This window comes from Cydia splendana, chromosome 13 (genome assembly GCF_910591565.1).
Source record: "Cydia splendana chromosome 13, ilCydSple1.2, whole genome shotgun sequence".
Taxonomy (NCBI): domain Eukaryota; kingdom Metazoa; phylum Arthropoda; class Insecta; order Lepidoptera; family Tortricidae; genus Cydia; species Cydia splendana.
Window position 1 is genome coordinate 18,673,036 of NC_085972.1, and position 24,333 is coordinate 18,697,368.

At 40.6% G+C, this 24,333-nt stretch overlaps 1 protein-coding gene across 2 annotated transcripts in view; it reads right to left on the reverse strand.

The window, feature by feature from the left end:
• Positions 1-1,749: 1,749 nt before the first annotated feature.
• LOC134796280 (valine--tRNA ligase) overlaps positions 1,750-24,333 on the reverse strand; it is a 30,582-nt gene continuing 7,998 nt past the window's right edge. Inside the window, exons 4-19 of one of the 2 annotated variants that reach the window (XM_063768332.1) lie at positions 23,307-23,465; positions 22,198-22,459; positions 21,615-21,745; positions 20,471-20,568; positions 19,422-19,546; positions 18,979-19,124; positions 18,407-18,599; positions 16,324-16,407; positions 14,942-15,136; positions 13,713-13,819; positions 11,050-11,277; positions 8,801-8,942; positions 8,155-8,325; positions 7,344-7,538; positions 6,733-7,017; positions 1,750-2,229 (exon numbers count right to left, since the gene is read on the reverse strand). In XM_063768332.1, coding sequence (XP_063624402.1) covers positions 2,014-2,229; positions 6,733-7,017; positions 7,344-7,538; positions 8,155-8,325; positions 8,801-8,942; positions 11,050-11,277; positions 13,713-13,819; positions 14,942-15,136; positions 16,324-16,407; positions 18,407-18,599; positions 18,979-19,124; positions 19,422-19,546; positions 20,471-20,568; positions 21,615-21,745; positions 22,198-22,459; positions 23,307-23,465 — 2,737 coding nt within the window. In that variant the 3' untranslated portion in view covers positions 1,750-2,013. The remainder of the gene's footprint in view (positions 2,230-6,732; positions 7,018-7,343; positions 7,539-8,154; positions 8,326-8,800; positions 8,943-11,049; positions 11,278-13,712; positions 13,820-14,941; positions 15,137-16,323; positions 16,408-18,406; positions 18,600-18,978; positions 19,125-19,421; positions 19,547-20,470; positions 20,569-21,614; positions 21,746-22,197; positions 22,460-23,306; positions 23,466-24,333) is intronic. The other variant, XM_063768333.1, reaches the window with a different exon arrangement.

The window sequence follows — 24,333 nt, forward strand, 5'->3', positions numbered from 1 at the left end:
GATTGGTACCGGTGACCACCTTCCGGCTCCATCATCAGACCCTGAGTATTATCTTGTGCCAAAGATCTTGTTGAGACGAATCAAACGAGCCCAAACACGAAGTGGTTTAGTTGCATGGTTGATTGGTACCGGTGACCACCTTCCGGCTCCATCATCAGACCCTGAGTACTATCTTAAGTCAAAGATCTTGTTGAGACGAATAAAACGAGCCTAAACACGAAGTGGTTTAGTTGCATTGTTGATTGGTACTGGTGACCACCTTCCGGCTCCATGATCAGACCCTGAGTACTATCTTAAGTCAAAGATCTTGTTGAGCCGAATCAAACGAGCCCAAACACGAAGTGGTTTAGTTGCATGGTTGATTGGTACCGGTGACCACCTTCCGGCTCCATCATCAGACCCTGAGTACTATCTTGTGTCAAAGATCTTGTTGAGATGAATAAAACGAGCCTAAACACGAAGTGGTTTAGTTGCATTGTTGATTGGTACTGGTGACCACCTTCCGGCTCCATGATCAGACCCTGAGTACTATCTTAAGTCAAAGATCTTGTTGAGCCGAATCAAACGAGCCCAAACACGAAGTGGTTTAGTTGCATGGTTGATTGATACCGGTGACCACCTTCCGGCTCCATCATCAGACCCTGAGTCAAACTATCTTGAGTCAAATAAATACATATAGAATGTCAGGTCGTTTCAAATATTTTTAATCCTGTCCGGTAGTTTATTAAACTGTACCATTATAAATTATAATACTATAAAAACGGTGCTAGGATCAAAGTCTCTCGTTGCGGTTTACACGCACACAGTATAGCGTTTTACACGGCGCCCGCCGCACACAATGATAAAAAACCTCGTCGTCCCGTTGAAAATGTGCGGAGCCGACCGACACACGTCCTGCCTCTACAAGCTCTGCCGCGGCACTGAGCTGGCGCAGCGCGCGTCATCGGTAATATAGAGTAGTTTTCAAAAAATTGCCAAAAAATTATAGTAGAATTTCATAAACACTAATGTATACCAACAGTATAAGCAAACGTTGCAGATTGCTTGAGTATGAAAATGACTTCGATATTAAGTAGATTTTCGTAGGAATTGACACTTGTTTCGGAGAGAAAATCGAGTTCGTTTTACTTTGATTTTCTCTTTCTCAAAGATATGTAGGAAAAATATAGTTTGATATGCCTAAAGTACAGGGTATTAGTAATACAAAATAGCCAGGTTTAGCAGAGTAAAATTCTCAACATTTCCAAATAAGAGCTCGCCATTCAGTGCTTCACGGGGTTTTTCGGAAACGACCATCAGAAAAAAAATCATTACTAATTTAATAAGTCCTTTTTATAATATTTACAACGATATTTATAAAGATAAGAAGACGCTTTTACTGGAACACGTACTCATTGTTTCTAATAATGAGCGCAAAGTCCTGAATTTCGTCGACTAGTATCATCAATTTTGCATTATTTCGACTTTTCTTGTAAGAGCGCTCTTAAATATTTATCATCCAAAAATGATCATTTAAAAGTAAATTCTACCAGCAAACATAAGAAAACAACTCAAAATTTACATTTGATTACTTTACCTCACATGTGAATAAAATGCAACTTTACTATCAGTTTTTGAAGTGCAAAGTAAGCCTTTCCGAGCTGGTGTGGTGAAAAATACTCACATCATATCTGGAGCATAAAGAGAGATGTATTACCTATTTTTTCTTGAATGTAAATTCGGGCTGACTAATTTTTGAAAAATAGACACTGTAAAAAAGCGACATTTTATTGCAAAAACAAAATAAATAAATATACAGATGTAACAATCTTCCGCTTAAACTAGCATGTTTAATTTACAATCCAGAACTTGTGAAAATAAACCGATTAATATTTCCAATTTGATAACTCAATATACAAAATATTTATACCCTATCTGTGGTATCACTAGTCATTAGACGAATACTATTCGTGACCCTAATGCTTCAAGCATAAGGTTTAAAATTGGTTAACAAATTGTCTATCTAGTTGACGGTTACATGAGTTTCAACGTTTCTATAGCGGCCTGTAACCTCGCGATCTCTCCCTGGGACTGCGCTAGTTTCTCGCTGTTGCCTTTCTGGACGTCGGCGGGGACTTTGGTCGCGTAGTCTTCGGCGGCCATGGCTTGGCATAGCTTGGTGATGGTTTGAGACAGGGTATCCTTCTTCTTTTCTAGTTTGCTTATCTCCTTTTGTGGGTCGATTAGGCCCTGGAAAAAAATAATAAGTAAGGTTCCGAGTTTTGTTAGCTTTGACTGTTTGGAGCCTGTGAAAGTAATTAGGCAAATTAAAAAAATGTGCCCCTTGTGATATGTCAAAGCTGAGTACTATCTCCTTATGAGAGACGGCACACCGCTTGCGTGACGTCCCATATAACCATTCCAGTCGCAGAATCACAAAGTGGTAACTAAATGTCAGATGTGTCGTAACAGAGTCCACACAATGTGTCTAGAATTGTTTCGAAACAAAGTGTCGTCGCCGTGTCTACACTTTTCCGTAACAAGGTGTCGACACATTTGTGTGCACTTTGCGTGCGGTTTGCGACTAAATCTGACAGCAAATTTGTGACAGCAAATGTCAATATAAAATACCTCTTGAAAACCAAGGTTTGTCAAACTACTATTAGTGTCTCGTGTGCTCGTAATTCTAGTAAGTCATCATGGGCAATGCAAATGATAATAATCGACCGAAACCATATAAACACCCAACACCCGTCAACCTTTTACAGAAAAGTTTTTAAAGAAATTCAATAAGCTACTTAGGTCAGGCAACGAATGCTCCAAAAGTTGTAGAGGGAAATGCTCGGAACACAATTTTTGACTCCGTAACTCGGTTTGACAAGTTAGGAGGTGAACATATCAAAAGTCCCCGGCCGTAGCCCTTGAGCGGGGGGGAGAGAGGGGGCTTTGAAGGGCCCATTTTCCCGTTTTTCGATTATATCTCGGAAACTATGCATCTCAGCGACATGGCCACTTATACAAAATGAAAGTTAATTTAATTTGTTACAAGTTTATTCAGTCAATTTTTTCGATATGTTGAATAGTTTTTGAGATATCCGCTCTTGAAAGTTTATTTAGGGCTCTCAATTTTATCTTGATATATCTATATCAGTGAAGGCGCTAGGCCGTGTTTGGTATCGTTTTCGTATAAATCTGGGGTGCTGAATCCATTTAAGATATCACATTGACACCATTCCACAAAATAAAAATAAATCTTTTTAGGGTTCCGTACCTCAAAAGGAAAAAACGGAACCCTTATAGGATCACTCATGCGTCTGTATGTATGTCTGTCTGAATACACAAAATAGTTCTTTACCTATAGATGACAGGAAAACCTATTAGAAATGTGCAGTCAAGCGCGAGTCGGACTTAATGTACGGAACCCTTAATACGCGAGTCCGACTCGCACTTGGCCGGTTTTTTTGAAACTCTTCTTGACGCTTAACCGCTGAACCGATTTCGTTGAAATTTGGTATAGAAATAGTTTGCGTCCCGGAACAGGACATAGGATAGATCTTATAACCAAAATCATCTTTTGAAGGTGTGAAAAGTGGCGTGGAAATTTGTACGGGAAATCAATAACTGCTGAACCGATTTATATGAAATTTGGGATGGTCTACATCTTTGATTTAGTTAAAAATGATGAAAAAACATGACTTCAAACCTAAACTTAAACAGTATTAACTTCAAGAAGTCAATTCTGAATTCCCCTCTATACCTCATTTCACACCTTTAAAGGATGATTTTTGAGATAACTTATTATATCCTGTCTCGGGACTCAAAATATATGTGTACCAAATTTAAATTAAAACTGTTCAGCAGTTTAAGCGTGAAGAGGAGTTTAAAAGAAAGTATTTTAATAAGTTTATATGTTTTTACTTCGGAATGGTGTCAATGTGATACCTTAACTAAATTTGGTACTGCGAATTTATACGAAAACGATACCAAACATGGCCTCGTAGCTTTACTGTTGTAGAAGTCAAAATAAAATTGAGAGCCCTAAATTCTTATTACTTGGCCAAACTTGTGTAGAAGGAAAAGGTAAAATAAAAGTCTTCGGCAGGAATATAAGACACAAATATATTTTTTTTTGCGTTACTAGTTCATTCATCAAATATAAACATACCTTGATTATACTATTCTAGTGAGATCCTCATAGATAAACAAAAACATTTACTTAAAAAATTACAAGGTCGAAATGTCACGGAACTTGTGAGAGTAATATGTGAAAAATAAAAACTTTTATGACAAAAAAAATCTGGACACAATTTAAGAATCACCCAATTGCGTCGAGGAATCATCTGTATTTTTGCTTGTTTCATTACCTCCTCGCTTCTTTTTTGTCCTTTGTATTCTGTAGCAATTTGTTAGATCTGAAAATAAAGATAACCTGCGTCGTCACGGATGTCGATTTATAGGTTTTAGGGAGTGCAGAATTCGAAAACGATGATCATTTTATAATCCAAGATGGCGGCTACGTATTTTGTCATAAAAGTGGAATCCAAAATAGTCATCATTTTCGAAATCTGCGCCCCCTAAAACCTATAAAACGATATCCATGACGACTTTTATGACATAGTGCATTGTCGACATTTTGAAATTGAAAATGTTATCATTTTCGAAATCTGCGCCCCCTAAAACCTATAAAACGACATCCATGACGACTTTTATGACATAGTGCATGGCCGCCATCTTGGAATCCAAAATAGTCATCATTTTCTAAATCTGCGCCCCCCAAAACCTATAAAACGACACCCATGACGACTTTTATGACATAGTGCATGGCCGCCATTTTGGATTTCAAAATGTTCATCATTTTCTAAATCGGGGCCCCCTAAAACCTATAAAACGACATCCATGACGACTTTTATGACATAGTGCATGGCCGCCATCTTGGAATCCAAAATGGTCATCATTTTCGAAATCTGCGCCCCCTAAAACCTATAAAACGACACCCATGACGACTTTTATGGCATAGTGCATGGCCGCCATTTTGGATTCCAAAATGGTCATCATTTTCAAAATTGGGGCCCCCTAAAACGTATAAAACGACATCCATGACGACTTTTATGACACAGTGCATGGCCGCCATTTCGGATTCCAAAATGGTCATTATTTTCGAAATCGGCACTCCCTAAAACCTATATATCGACACCCATCTCGACTTTTATGACAAAGTGTTTTGCTACCATCTGCATGCAAGACATTTCTATTATTTTTACGTACAAAAATGGCCCCCTGTCAACTTTCAATCGAGATTATCGATAATTTATTCGATTAATATTCAGATTAATTCAATTTCAATCTATGTTACGTCGACTAAACTAATCGCGATTAAAATTTGAGAATTAACTTTTTTTATTCCATGAATTAGTCGAATAAACAGTTAATCGATTAATGCCCATCTCTGACCACGGCATTTTTACACTTTGAGAATATCTGAAAACGAATGAACACAAGGAGCCATTTTGCAAATCCAGTAACTTTGTTATTACTTTTGACAGCGCGTGTCCTGTGTCAACACAGAGTCGACACAAAGTCGAAACATTGCAACTACTTTGTGACTGCAATATTTCTCAGCCTTAAACCATATTTATACATCATAATTAACAAGTTTCGTAGTATGTAAAGCGTTATTTCTGTTATTTAAGTATAGTATACCCATCGAAGTACTAAAAATGCTTCAAATAATATAGTTATGAACACAGGCACTGAGAAGTAAACAATTTCATTTCCGGCTAAACTAAAACAATGTGGTGGCGCGTTGATTATATTACACTTAGTTTATCAAATCACTCGAGCAGTTTAATTCCCCATAATAATTTAAGTCCTATTGTAATATAAATGCAAACAATATATAATTACGTCTTGTAATCCGTTTTAGAGATGGCGTATTAATGTCACTTATTTTTATTTAAGTATTTTTCCATCTGACAGTTTCCATTTGACAGGAACAAAATGAACGAATGAACGAATGATTTTGGCATAAAGTAGTCGCAAACCCGAAACAATGTGTGCACACGGCGACCACACTTTATGTCACTTTGTGTCATGTGTCGACCCTTCCCCATTTCTGGTAACTGTGTCGACACGGCGACGACTCTGCGACTGGAATTGTGACCGAAACAGACGGTGTCGACACAAGATGTGTCAACACCGCGTCGTAACGGCGACTGGAAATGGTTGTATGGGGTGTCCGTGCGCGGCTCAATCATTTTAGCGCACGTGCACGTCACGCACACGCAGCCGGTGTGCTCTGGCCTTTAGACGGTTCAAGATCTTGCATACAATATTCGGTACATTGCTACAGGATACAATGAATCAGTCGATCGACCACATACCGCAATGTAACAAAAATAGCATGCTAGTTCTTGAATTGTTATGTTTTATTAGTTAAATGGGGCATTAGGCTCAAAACTGAGTACGAGGTTTTCAGTGGTCTTTTGTGTATGACCTAATAAACTCCTATCCTATCTTATCTTACAGAATACCAACCTTAAGCACAAGATGCACTTCAATCTTATCCGACACTGTCAATATCGAGCATCCAACTGGCGGTTTTTCCTCCGACAATTCGCTATTCGCCAGACTTTGCAAATTCTTAAACAGTTCCTTGAGTTCTGCCACTTTAAGTTCGGGACTGAGTAATAGGTGTGATATAGTCTTGTCTATTTACTTGTTATTTAGTATGAGTTATTAAATACAAATACCAACCTTAAGCACAAGATGCACTTCGATCTTATCCGACACTGTCAATATCGAACATCCCACCGGCGGTTTTTCCTCCGACAATTCACTATTCGCCAGACTCTGCAAATTCTTGAACAGTGCCTTGAGTTCAGCCACTTTTAGTTCGGGACTCAACACGAGGTGTGCGGTGGTCTTCTGCTTGTTGGTGAGGTTGTACTCGGCGCGGGTTGAGCGGATGAGGTGGATCATTTTGAGGACTGTGTCGACGTCGGATTCTAGGTCTTCTGAGCGCCAGGGGGCGTCGGATTCCTGCAAATATTATTTTTTTTACAATTGGATTAGGCGATCTCTCTGCTTTGCCTTAAGGATGACTGGTAGAGAATGCCCTTTGGCATTAAGTCCGCCTTTTGTACGATAAGTTTTCTTTTATGCAAAAAACTTTAAATAATTAAATAGTGGATCAGAACCGTTTTGGTACTGGTGGTAAATGGGACAAGACTCTTCAGTGAGGAAAGGCATGAAGGGACTGACTAATTTGCGTCCGTAGCCCAATCGCTCTTTCCACAGCTATTGCAAATTTAAGCAATCTAAAATAAACTTAAAACTTCAACTCATAAGGTTTAAAATCAACTTACAATAGGATAACTAGCCACACAGATGGATTCGCAGCTTTTATCTTTACTAGGCAGCCTCTGGTACAGATCCTCGGTGAGGTAAGGCATGAACGGACTGAGTAGTTTGAGTCCGTAGTCCAAGGTCGTGTAGAGGGTGCGCCAGGCGGCTTCCTTCGCGCTGTCGGTGCCGGACGCGAATACGGGTTTGAGATATTCCTGCAAAATAAATGGGACATATTAGTGATATTCGTGTAAATCCTACTAATATTACATCTGATTGTGAAGGTTTGTATAATATAGTGATTTTGATCAATCACTCTAACGGGTAAAAAGAATGGAAGGAAATTTTATAAATAGATCTCCCTAAGTTTAGAGCAGCAAATGACATGAATGAATACAATCTCACATACGTGTAAAAATAGTATGCAGTGAACAATTTTACAAGACCACAACATTTTAATGTCGGCTCAGTGTATTATGTCGTGTGTGTGCGGCCATCCTCTCTAGTTCAATGCCTATAGCCAACATAAGACACATAATATTTTTATCCCTAAAAGTTCACCTGATATTTCTAGCTGTACTATAAGATAACAGGACGGTTAGACACATTGGGTCAATCGAAATGTTATTTTAGTATCTGTTATACTAGTGCAAAATAGTAAATTTTTTGAATCATTATTAAATGGAACAAAGTTGCTTTTGTCTTGTTTTGTTAAAAACTATTTCAACTCCATTTTCTAACACAATTACTGACAATTTTTTATTAGAATTCCTTACCAAATAAACATCGCAGAGATCATACAGACACAGACACTACACACAACTTCCTTACCAAGTAAACGTCGCAGAGGTCATACAGCCACAGATTGTAGCAGTGCGTGGTGGCGGACGGGAAGTCGTAGTTCTGGAAGCCGGCGTTCACCTTGCTGGCCGCCAGCGCCACGCGGGACAGCATCCAGCGGTCCATTGGGGCTAGGGTGCTGGGTAGTGTGGGTGGGAACACCTGGGGAAAAGTACATGTTTCAGTACGAATTAGAATAGGATGTTGTTCAGAATAGCCCCTTTCCTTAGCCCAGCCACACAACGAATGTTCTTTCAAACTATATATCCACATAAAGAACGTAGTTATGCACTTTTTCAGCTGTGTGTACCTACATCACAAAAATGTAACAGATAGTTGCTACTCTATCATATGATCATGTCCCAAATTAAAATTCCTCTAGTTTAATATAAAATTACAATTTAGTAGATTTTAGCAGCAGTCAAGGAAAAAAATAAGTATACTCGTATGAGCGCGAACTTGGAGGTAGCCCTGCACGCGCTTAGTTAGGTACGGGTTCGGGTTAGGTTAGTGTCACAGGGCGACCCTGCCAACACGTTATACAAATAGCGACACTCTTAACTGTACATCGGTGGACCTTATTACAAAAGGCATAGAGTCCACCGATAGACAGTTAACAGTGTGCCGATGGTAGTACCTCGAACACGGCGTCCTTGGGGAAGTACATGAGCGCGAACTTGGCGGTGTTCCACAGCTTGTTGCAGAAGAAGCGGTAGCCCTGGACGCGCTGCACGTCCAGGTTCAGGTCGCGGCCTTGTGTCATCGCGCATAAGGCGAACCTATGGAAAATGCAACGTTACAGATTTTGCACTAGTATGGTTTTATAGAATATGTGTTAGGGTGGTATTTGCACCATTCCATTAACCCAGGTTAACCGGTCAAACCTGGGTTTACCATGGTTACTAGTACAATTTGACACTGGGTTAACGGTTTAACCGCTTAACCCTGGGCTTGGAATGGTGCAAGTGGTGCTTAGAGTCCAACTGAGCTCCCTTGCACCGATTTGAACAGAAAGTGAGGATATGTCATGTTGTCGTAGAAATTTGACATTAATGATGACATCGCCATACTTTGTCATTGTAAATGCCATGCAAAGGTAGGTTGGTCCGACTCTACATAATACATAGAGGAAGAGGCATAGTGAGCGCGCACAAAGGGGAGTTCAAGTTGCAGCAACATGGTTTTATTGTAACAAGAAACCTGCTTTAAAACATCAGTTCCGGTCTCCGGTATCCCATTAGGATAGTCCTGTTTCTGTCCCGCTTTAGCTCTCTCTATCTTTTTCGGGTCCAGATTCCAGCAGAATCCAGCAGTTGCTTATGCAGCTGTTCTGAACTGCACGGACCACCAGGTAGATCACATTGCCAATAATACACTGTCTTAAGCAAATTTGGTCCACACCTGGAAATCCAGACGTTCCAGAATAAACCATATCTCAACGGATCGGTCCCGCACTCCGGTATCCCATTAGGATAGTCCTGCTTCTGTCCCGCTTCAGCTCTCTCTATCTCTTTCGGGTCCAGATTAGAGTCCAGCAGTTGGTTATGCAGCTATCCTAAGCTCCACCACAGTACAAGAACAGTAGTGAATCTTCATAGAAATGTGCCGCTGCCGGCTTGAATGTGTGCGTGCGCGCCGGGCGCCGTGTACGCACGCACTGCCACGCACACATTAGTATAATATACGGGGGAATACGGTGGCGGCAGTGTGGGCCGTACCGCGACTGTGATCGCGTGCATTCGAGTACGCTGCCCGCCCGCTCGCATTTGTCTGCTCTGACGGTAGGCCTTAATTTTTTTGACCATGACTTCGAACAGAGACAATAGTATTTTTTCTACTCGTCAACTGTAATTCTTTAATTAAGATTTCTTATACCATACTGCAATTGGGTATTTTTAATGTATGGGCTCCCAACTCAACTATAATATTCATTTCGATACAGTTTACTCAACTATAATTAAATTGGCCAATTACAGCTCGCCGCGAGCAAGAGGACGAAACAAAACCATAGCTCAAATTAATTATTTATTTTAGGTTGTATACATGGTATAATAATATACTCCGCCTGGTACTCCATTCCCGTCTTTTCTAGGTCACCTAACTGACACGGGCCTACGTCATCACGCGACAGCGCTATATGATAATATGCGATAGCGCTATATATAGCGGCCATGTTGTTGTGACGTAGGCCCGTGTCACTCTGGGAATGGAAGACCATGTTTTATTAGACTATGGTTGTATAGTAGAAACAATTGGTTCATAAGTCAGAAACGCGCATGTGACACCCTTAATATAGCAACATCCATAGACTACGAAAACCACTTAGAGTTGCTTGTTAGTCCCCATAGGCTACGGTGGCCAATATCGAGAAAACAACTGTCTAAAAATTGAATTTAGCGCGGAGCAAGTACCAGGGCCTCATGAGTTACGAGAAGGTGTCGTTGACCAACGCGCCGGGACGCGTACCAGTATGAAAGTATCGCGGCTGCTCGCGCTTTTAGCTGTAGGTATACTTTTGGTTTGGGTTGTTTGTATGATTCTACTAGTTTAAAGTATTATATTTGTTGACTCGTAGAAAAGTATTGTATACAATAGTGATATAATGAAGCTTATCGATCTCGTACCTGACTTAGGCAACATTATAATAAATAGAAACGTAGTGCTACTCATAATACGCAAATAATATTTAACTAAAAATAAAAGTGACAACCCTAAGCGCCAACGCAAGTGTAGGCAAATAACTTGCCGAGCAGCCTTAGATTCACTACTGTTCTTAGTGTACTGTGGCTCCACGAACCACCAGGTAGATCACATTGCCAATAATACACTGTTTTAAGCAAATTTGGTCTACACCTGGAAATCCAGACGTTCCAGAATAAACCTTACCTCAACGCATCGGTCCCGCACTCCGGAATCCCATTAGGATAGTCCTGCTTCTGTCCCGCTTTAGCTCTCTCTATCTCTTTGGGGTCCAGATTAGAGTCCAGCAGTTGGTTATGGAGCTGTTCGAGGGTCACTCCGCGCACTACGTCCACGGGGTCGATGACGTTCCCGAGGGATTTGGACATCTTGCGGCCGTGGGCGTCGCGGACCATGGGGTGCAGGTAGATCTCTCTGTTGAACAAAATAATGTTAGATCGTATCACATCTACTCTACGTGCTTTGTGTTTTTAACCAAGCAGTAGGCAAGAAACATTGACTTATATTTACAAAGACGGGCACTAAGAATGGGATCAGTACAGCAGTATCACGCACACGAATTCGAGCTAATCGTGCAGTCTAACGCCACAACGCGATTGGTTGATGAGTTCGCACCACGCGCGCGATTGGTCACAAGCGAATCCTCGAATCCTTGAGTACCTACCATTCTTAGTGCCCGTAAAGCTCGGTTTTCCTAGGATAGCGGGGCCGTCATATAGCGGCCGTCTCCATACTAAATAATAGGGCAAACATATGGATGTCGTAGTATTTGTATGGAGACGGCCGCTATATGACGGCATCGCTATCATAGGAAACCAGAGCATAAGGCCCGTCTCTATACTTAAATATAAGTCAATGGCAAAAAATGATTGTTATTTTGAGTATGCTTTAAAAAAAAAAGCTTGGATAAAGAGTGAAATACACCGCTCATAACCGTTTATTCGTCTGTCACACCTCAATATAGAATGAATTATAAACGTAACACTCAACTGTCCACGTGAAGACCATATGTCAACTTGAAATAACTGTGCGGACAATGCATCGTCCAAATGTACCGTCTGATTGCACAGTCAAGTGTAAAAATATGGGTGCATACAACTTACTCAAAAAAATTCACAGATTTCGTGCCTCACACGACTATCGAGCACATTGGAAATGAATCTACGGAATTCGAATAAATATTGTCGCTGAGAAAACGAGAAAGTCTGGATAAGGAAAAAGTTACAAAATAAAACTACAACGTTGAATGATAATTATTTTATTCTTAGACTAACACAAGTATCCTGGACATAACGCATGTGAACAAACAAATTGCAAAATTTCCACACGCGTATCCAAGTTTGAATAATTGTCGCCGTGGCGCATAAGTATAGGTACATATTTCATTTTTCGATTAATAAGCAGGATATATTAATGTTCAAAGTACAAGAAAATTATTACACGGCAAATCCGTAGTCAACTCGAGAAGTGGTGATCGGCAGCGGCGCCAGCGGCCCATTTGCTGCAAGATATGAAATTTTCTTGACAGCAGTTTGACGCGACGAGAGATGGCCATAACAGCGTTTGTCTATGTTGCACCAAACCTGAGTTCCAATAGGTACTACCAGGGTTCAGCATCAGCTATCTTGGGTAATGCTCATCATGACGAATCGGGTGTCCAAAACAGCTAGTGCCTATGTTGCACCAAACCTGAGTTCCGCTAGGTACAGCCAGGGTTCAGCATGAGCTCTATCTTGGGTACTACTCTCCTAAGTGCTCATCAAGACGAGTCGGATGACCAAAACAGCGTGTGCCTATGTTGCAACAAACCTGAGTTCCTTTAGGTACAGCCAGGGTTCAGCATGAGCTCTATCTTGGGTACTACTCTCCTAATTGCTCATCGAGACGAGTCCGATGACCAAAACAGCGTGTGTTTATGTTGTATTAAACCCGAGCTCCACTAGGTACTGCCAGGGTTCAGCATCAGCTATCTGCTAGCAGCCGCCAGCAACATGCTGAGGTGCGACCATTTCGTGGCACTTTTTCTTTTTTATGTTTCTCTGTATAAGTTGTTATTTTGTGTTTCTCCCTCTCCCTCTCCCTCTCCCTCTCGCTCTCCCTCTCCCTCTCCCTCTCCCTCTCCCTCTCCCTCTCCCTCTCCCTCTCCCTCTCCCTCTCCCTCTCCCTCTCCCTCTCCCTCTCCCTCTCCCTGTCCGTCATAATTCATAGTCATAATTCTGCCGTCATAATCCCGATAATTCACAACAAACACCGATAACGAACTCTGCGAAACATGAAGTCATAAATGTCCTGTGAAAAATGTCGTTCTGACTTTTTGACTATTTTAAGGTTAGGCTACAAGGCAAACCCTTAACCCGATCGTCTTTGTTTTAGGCTCAAATTGTAGCTGACTAAATTGTCCAGAGCCGTTTTTCTCAAATTTTTGATATCATTCTTCGTTTCCAAATTATCGAGCACCAAAATCATAAATTCGGAAAAAATTGAATTTTATTTTCACTATTTCGACCATAACTTTTTTTGTTTTTGACTTTCTCGAATAATTATTTTTGCACCTTACAGCTCTCGTGATTATGCGTCTTTTGAGCCTATTTTTTAATATCATATCTTCACAACTTTCCGAGATATAAGGGGATCGCACTTTTTCGTGAAATCGGACCGTATACTGGAGCGAACGAAAAGACATTTCCAATGTCAAAATATGTCCCATAGTTCTTAATTCGCTGGCATAAGAGCTATGGGACATATTTATGAGATGATTTGTGCACCCATATTTTTACACATGACTGTACCATCGCGATGGGACATTCAGACCCCCACAAACAATAATATCGTGAAGGTAAAGGCCTTACTTGAAGGGCAGTTTGCCTAGGAGCCGTTGTCCGAAGAACACCATTCGCGCCACCCAGAAGAACAGGATGTCGTGGCCGGTCTCCAGAAGCGTCCCGGGGTAGAACGCCTGAGAAAATTTTCAAACATTATGAAAATATGCAAATGGAGATGATCACAAAAAAACGCAGCATCAAACGGATAGTAAAGAAATGAGATAGTTAAGGGACCCATCTAGCTCGATGGGTTTTTGGGAAATTGATGTTCACGACAAATTTAAAATACTCCAAGAAAATCGATACAATACAGATAAGCTTTCTAGTAAAACTTTATAGTAAAACAACTTTTGTAAGGCACCCCTTACAAAAGTTGTTTTACTCCTATGGTAATCCTAATCACTCTCAGGTTCGGAAGCTATTATGATGTTGTACAAACAGCAACACTCTTAACTGTCCATCGGTGGACCTTATGCCTTTTGGAATAAGGTTTACAAACTGTCAGTTAATAGTGTGGGCGATGGTACTTGACGGATCATTTCCTTCGTAAGGATGAAATCGATGACTGATGTACCTGTAAGTCCTCAGTCTGGTCGGGCCACCCGAATATAGCGAACGGGAACAGCCCCGATGAGAACCATGTGTCCAACACATCTTCGTCTCGCACCAGTTTGACGTCGGACGCCGGTACGTTGTATTTCGTGGTGGCTTTATTGAGCGTTGCCTACGTCTACTTCCTATCATTTTATCTCCATCTACCTACTCTATAACGAAAGGGATGCAACGAGAATATAAGGATCGTACCTGTAAGTCCTCAGTCTGGTCGGGCCACCCGAATATCGCGAACGGGAACAGTCCCGATGAGAACCACGTATCTAACACATCTTCGTCTCGCACTAATTTGACGTCACACGCCGCTACATTGTATTTGCGACTTTCTTTAGCGTTCCCTACGTCTACTCCCCATCTTTTTATCTCCATCTACCTACTCTATAATGTAAGGGATGCAACGAGAATATAAGGATCGTACCTGCAAGTCCTCAGTCTGGTCGGGCCACCCGAATATCGCGAACGGGAACAGACCGGACGAGAACCACGTGTCCAACACATCTTCGTCTCGCACCAATTTGACGTCGGACGCCGGTACATTGTATTTGCGACTTTCTTTAGCGTTCTCTACGTCTACTCTCTATATTTTTATCTCCATCTACCTACTCTATAACGAAAGGGATGCAACGAGAATATAAGGATTGTACCTGTAAGTCCTCAGTCTGGTCGGGCCACCCGAATATAGCGAACGGGAACAGCCCAGACGAGAACCACGTGTCCAACACATCTTCGTCTCGCACCAGTTTGACGTCGGAGGCTGGTACGTTGTACTTTGTGGATGCTTTTTTTAGCGCGTCTTCTTCTGTGTGTGCTGACACCCAGAGTTCGTCGCTGGCTTGTGTCTGGTGGGAAATGGTGGGTTAGATAGAGTTGGCAGTGTTACGGTTAAAATTATGTTTCTGAACACTGTTATTGATTTCCAGATTTGAGAAACAGTGGATACCAAGTTAAACGTTTCAAAAATGTATAGAATTACATGTTACAATGATATCATCAACATTGGTTAGCATTATTACAACATAATGAGAAAGATAATATCTTTAATAAAACAATATGAAAACCATGCTGCAAAAAAAAATCAATAACACAACAAGCACATAATATTTTTATATTTAAGTAATTTTACAACATAAGTAGTTAGCTGCATAATTAAATATTTCCATGGTGTGGTATCGATGAAGGAATTGTAGTGGTATTCATCACACATTTAAGTATGGTATACAATGTCGGATGTTTTCTGTTTTTTGATGTGATAAGTTATGAGAGAATTTTATATTTTTGCAATTGAATGTTACATATATGTAGCGTCAACGAAAATGGCAGCTGTACACAAAATGTATGTTATGGGTGTGGCCTGTAATATAAGCAAAAAATTTTACTGTAGGCTGTGTTTCTCATACTGATCAACATTTGTTCAGCGACTTTTAAAAATAACTTGTGGTTTGATTTTTAATACTCTTTAAAGTTTATTCAAAGACGCAATGTATTGCGAATTTTGTTATGTTTAAGGCGTGACAAGCAACGTCAATCACAATGATATGGCGTGGCGATGGCGTCCATGGAAAATAATATTTATTTTGTATGAAAAATAGGGAGTCTAAATACTTCATAATTTTTGAAAGTTGTTGAACAAAAGTGTCACCGTTTGAGGAGTACAATCTATGTTTTAATTATTTGCTCGTGTTACAGGCCACACCCGGTATGTATATAAAACATTAATGTAATAAACCGAAGGTTTTTTAACGTTTTGTTAAACGATGTATGATCCATTCGACATCTATCTAATCTAAAATGCCGATGTAATATATGACTTAACATTTGTGTTTCCCAGAAAGTGACAAAATTTAAAAAAGGCTTTTTAAGTTACTATGAGAGTAATAACTGGCGGGAGATGGCACAGGATCGAGACAACTGGCGTTACACGTGTCGGAGGCCAAGACTCATTTTGGGTCGCTGCACCATTAAGTAAGTATGAGAGTAAGTTAGCCAGACTAGCCATGCACTGGTGACGTAATGACACTAGACATACGGTGTGCTTGCGCGAGCGGATGCGCGCGCTCTTCTTGCGTCCGGAGCGCGTGCGGCGCCGCCGCGGCGCAGCTTTCGACGTGTCCTTGCAGCGATAAACAACACACCTATTATAGTATTTTTCTCAAAAATGGACGGCAAAGTCGACTTTGCCGTCTAAAAAATAGGTCGCGAAGCGCTTAGTTTATGGTCAGTCAAAAATTAAAAAGTTAAAAACATTGCAGTCTCGATTTTGGGACTGCAATGTCGCATACAAATTCCATTATTTGTCGAGTTCCAAACTTTTTAAAAGTTGAAATGGCCATATCAATTGAAGGCACAGGCCCTTTGAACAGCCAAACAGATGATTAGTGCCGCGACTATTTAGTTGTCTCAAATAGGTTGGCGTATTTTCGGCAGAAAAATACACTTCAATTTTTTTATCAAAAAAATAAAAAGGCGGCAAGGGCTTTCTTCTGTGAAAATATATACGTAACAACGTTGCTTTTGTAAAATATTTCTATGATATTTATATTTCTTCCACCATTTTTGAGAAAAGCACTATATATGACTCGGCTGGAAGGCTACTTGCTGGCTTCGGATTCAATTAAACGGACTCCCAAGGTCGTCCGTTTAAAACGAATCCTCAGCCTGCAAGTAGCTATTTCCGAGCCTCAACAATAATGTACTATTATGCAACCGTTGTTTAAGAGAGATCAAAAAAGGCGAGTGGCGTGAGTAACAATTTGAGGCGAAGCCGAAAATTGTTAATAAAGACGCCACGAGTATTTTTTGACTCAGTTAAACAACGTTGCATACAATACTTTTTCTACGACAAATCACTTACTTTGAAATAAAATTGTAAATTTAACGAATATTTTTCATTCAAGAAGTAGCAAAGAATGAATGGAATAAAAATATGGTTCACTCATCTGTCAGAGATGACAATTAAAATAAGGTTGGCAACAATGTATTTCATACAATATTTTTTAAGTGGTGATTACACGAAGTATCGTAAAAGTGCCAAAAAGATACTGCGTGTATGCACAAATACTTTTTTGGGGAATAGACTAAAGACTTGTCTTGACAACTATAAGATAGGGGTTTAAAGGTGTGTGCACAACCCTTTAAATGACAAATAAAAGTACAGGAGTAGAATTTTTTTTTATATACATTTGCTGCCAGAGAACGGCAGGGTTCATGTTACAGCTTGGCACCGAAATTAGCCGCTTGCACCATTCACTAACCCGGGGTTAACCGGTCAAACCCGGAGTTACCATGGTTACCAGTACAATTTGACACTGGGTTAACGGTTAAACCACTTAACCCCGGAGTAGTGGGATGGTGCAATTGGCGCTAAGTGAATTTACAGATGATTTCCTGGCCAACGGGCGCTGTAAGTACAAATTTCGTAAGTCATTTCAGGCGATCTAGTATAATGCTCTAGCTAGAGTTGTATCACAACGTACGAACGCCAGCTAAGGTTACGTCAGTGGTTTGAGCCGAGAATCCTCCAGTATATGTGCAAAAATGTAATTCCCTGAAGCAGTTTACAAGATATCGCCCAATAGGGCTTGTCATGACAACAGTTAATAATATTCCTTATATTTCAGTGAATAATATGTGACTTTCCATTACAGAAGGGTCCTTATGATTCAAGTGCAATAAGGACCTTTTTATCTGAAATTTCAACAGAAATTCTGATAGAATGATTCTTATGGGGATTTCCAGAAAAAATGGTACCGTTTACTTTTTTCAAAAAACCATCAATCTTTGTGTTATTAGACTCAGAATCACGAGTACTATTGAATGAGACAAAGAAATAAAGTGTTCTCAGTTTTTCATACAAATTTTGGGTGTCAGTTTTGGAACGGTCCATACAAAATAATGTGAAAATGTGTTACAAAACTGCCTTTTTTTTGGGACACATTTTTTTTCCTTTTAAATCGATAGTCCTCGTGATTTTGAGTAGAAATAACCCAAAAGTTAATGGATTTTCGAAAAAAAGCCAATGGTACACTTTTAAGTGAAAATGCCCTTATTGCACATGAAGCATAAGAACCCTTCTCTGATGGAAAGCCACACATAGCGTTTGGATTACGTACCTCTGAATGCGGCAACGTCACGCGATAGGCCGGTATGCGATGTCCCCACCACAGCTGTCTGGAAATGCACCAGTCACGGATGCCCTCCATCCAGTGGTACCAGGTTTTCTCGTGCGCGTCTGGAATGATCTTGAGCTCGCCGGTTTTGACGGCTTTGATGGCTTCGGCGGCCATTTTGTCGCAACGGATGTACCTAGGAAAAAAGTAGGTTCAGGCATAGGTTCTAATTTTATTTTCTTCTGTAACAAAAAGTAAAGTACAGATAGTGATACATATATCCATAATTTTGGTACAAGCCTTTTGGCCGATATGGTGTAAGTCACCACCACACCGCGATACCACCAAGTTAAATCAAAACCATAAGTTAGGGTCTTCTATTTTAATTTTCAGAAACAAGAGGGTCAATTTTCTCATAGTAGATAGAAGATGTTGGGTCTAGAACTGCCGGTCTTCGGCCACGTTAGAAACTACATGAGAAATAAAGAAACGTTCGCGATTAAGTCCCATCTAGATGAATTAATATGCCTCAGTTAGTGTTCCCATATCTTTTCCAAATAATAATGATCACTTACCATTGTGGCTTAAGCATAGGTTCCACCACATCTTTAGAGCGGCTGCAGAGTGGTACCACCATAGCGTGGTCCTTGGTCTCCTTATACAGCTTCAAGCTGTCTAAAGTCTTGATGATGCTGCGGCGGACGTCGAAACGTTTCATGCCCTGGGGAATTTAGATTTAGTTATAACTGGATAAAGTTGAAAATACATTGGCAAAACATTTATAAAAACTAATAGCACCCACCGTGCGTCATTAAACCATATGCGTTGATAGACGTTTGATTTTCAACCTTAACTCTATATACAGAAGGTGGTATTGTAATACTACGAAGACTGATCCAGGGTCAAGTGTGCTTAACCCCATAACCATAAGGTACTTTACAGCAGCATCGTACCCTCCCAGCTACAAGTGCTGGCCGTTTGATTTTCAACCCTATCCCTATACATATTAGGTACTTACCGAGAATGCACCGCAGTTGTCAAGCGTGCGTCCCTCGTCGTCGAAGATGGTAATGAATGGCAGGTTGTGCCGCTTGCCGATCTCGTAGTCGTTGGGGTCGTGGGCTGGAGTTATCTTTACGGCACCTTTTAGAGTTAGTTTTGTATTTTAAATATGGTCAGTGTAATAATATTGTAGTATTTATATTAACAATAAAATATGAGTATAAAGTAGTGTGTTTTGGAAAAACACCTGATTTATGGCAAATGATACCCTACACTCACGAGTATATGAGTATAGGTGTCAATAACAGGTAACGTGTTATTGGAGCTATAGCTAATTAATTGCATAAACATGTTTTTGTGACTTTTGACCTTGAATAGCATAAGCACAACCCAGAATACCCAGATACGAGATTTTGAGACAATTTTCAGGACGCCAAAACGAGTTTCTAGCTTATTAGCCTTTTGAACGCCAAACGGCGCATCCATTTGCCGTGCCACGGGGGTAAAATTTAGTTTTGTGAATAAATAATGCCAACCTAAAAGTGGGGTATTTTTCAGTAGATATTCATCAAAAAACTATCGACGTCAAATGCCGTCTTTGGCGTCGTTGTCACGATTTTGCGTTGACGTCAATTGCCATCTGTGGCGTTCAAAAGGTTAGCTCTCATTTCAAGGTGATATGATTATTAGGATTAGGCATGAATCTAGTATAACTGGATCAGGCGTGAGGGGTGGGGGGAGATGACCGAACGGGATAGTCTTATGTATCTTTCAGTTGGAGTAGCAGCGAAAGCGCTATTATTGTTTGTCCTTGTCACAGTCTCACATTTTTTTTATTCCCCACCGTTCATTTAGTATGGATTATGGTGGGCAACAAATAAACTCGACCGATCCTATAGCGCATCTATAGGATCCTACCATCTATGGAATTAAGACGTCACCTCTTGGAAAGTACACATGCACATTTAGGCTGCCCAAGTTTAACAATCAAGAAATATATACAAAAAGCAAATATGGATAATGATAAGTGCAATACTACAAGTAATTTTTTTATCAAGGACTTACCGGTTCCGAAGTTCATGTCGACATACTCGTCTGCTATGACCGGCATCTTCCGTTTGCAGATGGGATGGATGAGGTGCTTGCCTAACAAGTGCTTGTACCTGCGAGTAAAAACTTCGACTTAGTTTTAAATACAAGAAAACTCATACTCATAGGGGCCGAGAACCGTGTGCGTTGGGGGGATTGTCACCGTCAGACTGGCTAGCATGATTTGTGTTCTCGTGCGCGACTTTACACTAGACTAGCGACCCGCCCCGGCTTCGCACGGGTTAGCAAATTATACATCTAAACCTTCCTCAAGAATCACTCTATTGATAAGTGAAAACCGCATGAAAATCCGTTCAGTAGTTTTTGAGTTTATCGCGAAAAAACACACAAACAGACAGACGCGGCGGGGGACTTTCTTTTTTATAAGGTGTAGTGAAGTCGCGCTAGACGTATGGAATCGCACGCGAGAACGCAAGTCATTCTAGCCGGTCTAGCTTACATGAAAAGCTCAAACTTGACAGTAATATTACACGTCAAAAAACAGGTGCTCCACCCTACAATTCATGAATGCTGCCCGTAGCATTTCAACATTTTTATGTGAACGTATCATCGTTAACCTCTATATAACGGCAAGAAATGGGGTTGGCCGGTCGAAGTATTTAGCAGATGGCGCCATCATAGCTTGCAGCCCTGTCAATCCCTAGAATTGTATCAAATTTTAGTTTTTTTAATGGCCTAGATGCCAGCCCTTTAAGCCACATCTCACAGAAAAAGGGGCAAACTATGATGGCGCCAATAGAGATCAAGCGCGTTGGAGAACCCTAGGGGTTCTTATGGCATACATACGAAAAATAACTTGATATTCGGGGACCTCCTGTGTTGCCATGTCCCTTACAATTTACGCACGCTTTCAACAACCAAAATTGCCCCTCAAAGGTATGAAGCCAGTTTCAATTTTATATAATTGTGTTATTTAATTTATTTAATAGGTAAGGTGACATTATTTGTATTGCAATTTTATGTTGTATGATCTTGTGAGCGTTTTGGGGTCACCTGTAAGCCCGCAAGAGTTATTTACAAATAAAAAAAATAAAATCTCACTTTCAAATTATTTGAAAACGGATATTTCTTGCAAATTAGAATTTTAGACAATCAATACCTCTCATCGTTAGGGTGCACAGCCACAGCGACGTCACCGAGCATGGTTTCCACACGAGTAGTAGCTACAACGATCTCATCATCTGACCCGTCTGCCTTGTATGCGAAGTGCACCAGCACACCGAACTCCACCTATGGGGAAATAGTAAGGGCATAATGTCTAAAATGAACTTTATTTTGTACATAATAAGGTTAACTTTACAATAAATCTGTCGATTATGAAAGAATGGTTTCTACACGAGTAGTGGCCATAACGATTTCATCATCAGAGCCTTACAAGCACGCCGAATTTATCTATACGGGAATGCAGCGTCTTAATTTTTTTTTTCTCAACGTAAATCTGCAATCGGCTGTTCTAGCCATAATCAGATGGTTTTGTTTTTTTTTTTTTTAAGTTGCTATTTAGGGTGGTGTTCCACTGAGCACCATCACCAGTTTACGTGGGGGCTTAGTGTCTTAAATTACAACTTTTTTTGTACATAATTATGAAGGTCAACTTTGCTATCAACAGAGGTTTGTTTCATAAAGGCCTCATCAACAATACGGTTATAGGACAAAGACTTTCAGGTAAAAATGGAACATACCTTCTGATCATATCCCGGTATAGCCAACATAGTCCGTCCAGGCAACTCCACTTTATCCACCTCAATATCCGAGATAGCACTCTTGAGCGTACAAGACCAGTTCACAAGTCTGTTCGCCCGATAGATGTCGCCAGCATCATGCAGCCGTATGAAGGCTTCGTTGACGGCGCGACACATGGAGGGGTCCATGGTGAAGCGGGCGCGGGACCAGTCGAATGAGGAGCCTAGCGAGCGGAGCTGCTCGTAGATGCGACCGCCTTTTCTGAAAAGAGATGAGGATATTAACGTATTTTTTTATATAACAAGTTGTCCAGGAGCACATTGACAATCGAAATTTCGTTATGTGACAACGTCAAATAGAGGAACAAACAAATGGAATGGTTCGCGGTTATCTGGTGAATCATCATCAGCCTACTCTCGTCCACTGCTGGACATAGGCCTCTCCTATTGCACGCAATTGAGCACGATATGCGGCAACTCTAATCCAGCTCTTGCCAGCCGCCTTACGAAGGTCATTGCTTCATGTCTGAGGCCGTCCTACGCTACGTTTGCCGATGCGCGGTCTCCACTCAAGAACTCGTCTACCCCAACGGCTATCGGTTCTACGACTAATATGACCGGCCCACTGTCACTTTTGGCACACACATCACACACACATCTGGCGAATGCGACACATAAATGCATGGTGCACATTGTACTTCAAGCGAACATTTAATGAGCCTTTTTCAAACAGGCGCATTCACTGGAAATGGAAATGGAAAGGTACGAAATTAGTGAATAGTGATAATTTTTACACACTGTGTTAATACACTAGTGAGCAAACGGTAGATAATCGGCGACAATAGGGTATTTTCCTACTAATCAAATCAGTTACTATTTTAGAACTGTCAAAACGATTTGCTAATATGGAATTTATATGAAACATTACATCGTGACGTCACAGTCAACTCACTTACTTTTTATATTTCTATCCGATTTATTAAATAGAACTTGTGTTTAAAAATAAGTCCTATCTGCGTTTTTCTAATAATTATCTGGTGCTTTATTTCATGCATGGTGTAAAATATTTAATTTTTAATACAGTATAATTCCCTATTTTAATAACTTACTCATTTTTCCACTCCCAAACCCGCTTGATGAACTCCTCCCTTCCCAAGTCGTGGCGAGTCTTCTTCTCTTCCCGCCACAACTTCTTCTCCACTACCACTTGTGTGGCGATGCCAGCGTGGTCGCAGCCCGGGTTCCAGAGGGTTGTGCGGCCATTCATTCTGTAAATAATGGTTATAATCATAGACTAGGAATCTTCTAGATGGAGTTTAGAGCAATTATTTCATGAAACCGATGCTGCCAAAAATACGGTATCGTCTTGGGTCATCCCATTAGTTTTTCGTCAAGTTCTTAAATTAGTCCTATTCTGCTTTCGTCACTCATTCTACATTGAAAGCCACCGACGATGTGACGAATGTAGAATGAGTGACGAAAGCAGAATAGGACTAATTTAAGAACTTGACGAAAAACGAATGGGACGACCCAAGACGATACCGAAATGGTATCGTTTTCTTCCATATCCATTTTTAGTTTAACTTGGTTTAACTATGTATTTTCGAACTAGTTTGTAGTAAGTACTCACAAACACAAGGGGAACAAGTATAGATATGGCTCGTTACGTCACCAGTAGCTGAGATCGACATGCCCGCTCCCACTAACGGCTCTCGCGTGACTGTCGTCCCACCACCCGTGAACCCGAGACTACGTCATCCCTACTGTAGCTAAGTAACACAAACACTACATCCCTTCCTTATTACAATTTTATTAAAAGAAATCGGTTTACATTTGAATCAATAATCACAAGAACTTTATTAGTTTCCTTTCGTATACATCGTCTTTAATTTATCTCTTCATTTACTTCCCCCTCATTTTGATTGTGTTTTGTATTTCCTTCATCCTCGTTTCTAACTTTCCATTCACCTTCCACTCTTTTTAAGTGAATCACATTTCGTCTCAGTGTCTGGCCAGTTTCCTCGTTCCTTATTATCACATCTCCACCTTCCGCTCGTTCCACAACATGTGGGGTTGCTTTAAAGTTTGCCGACAATTTATTTTGCTTTTCCATTTCTTTAACATACACTTTGTCAC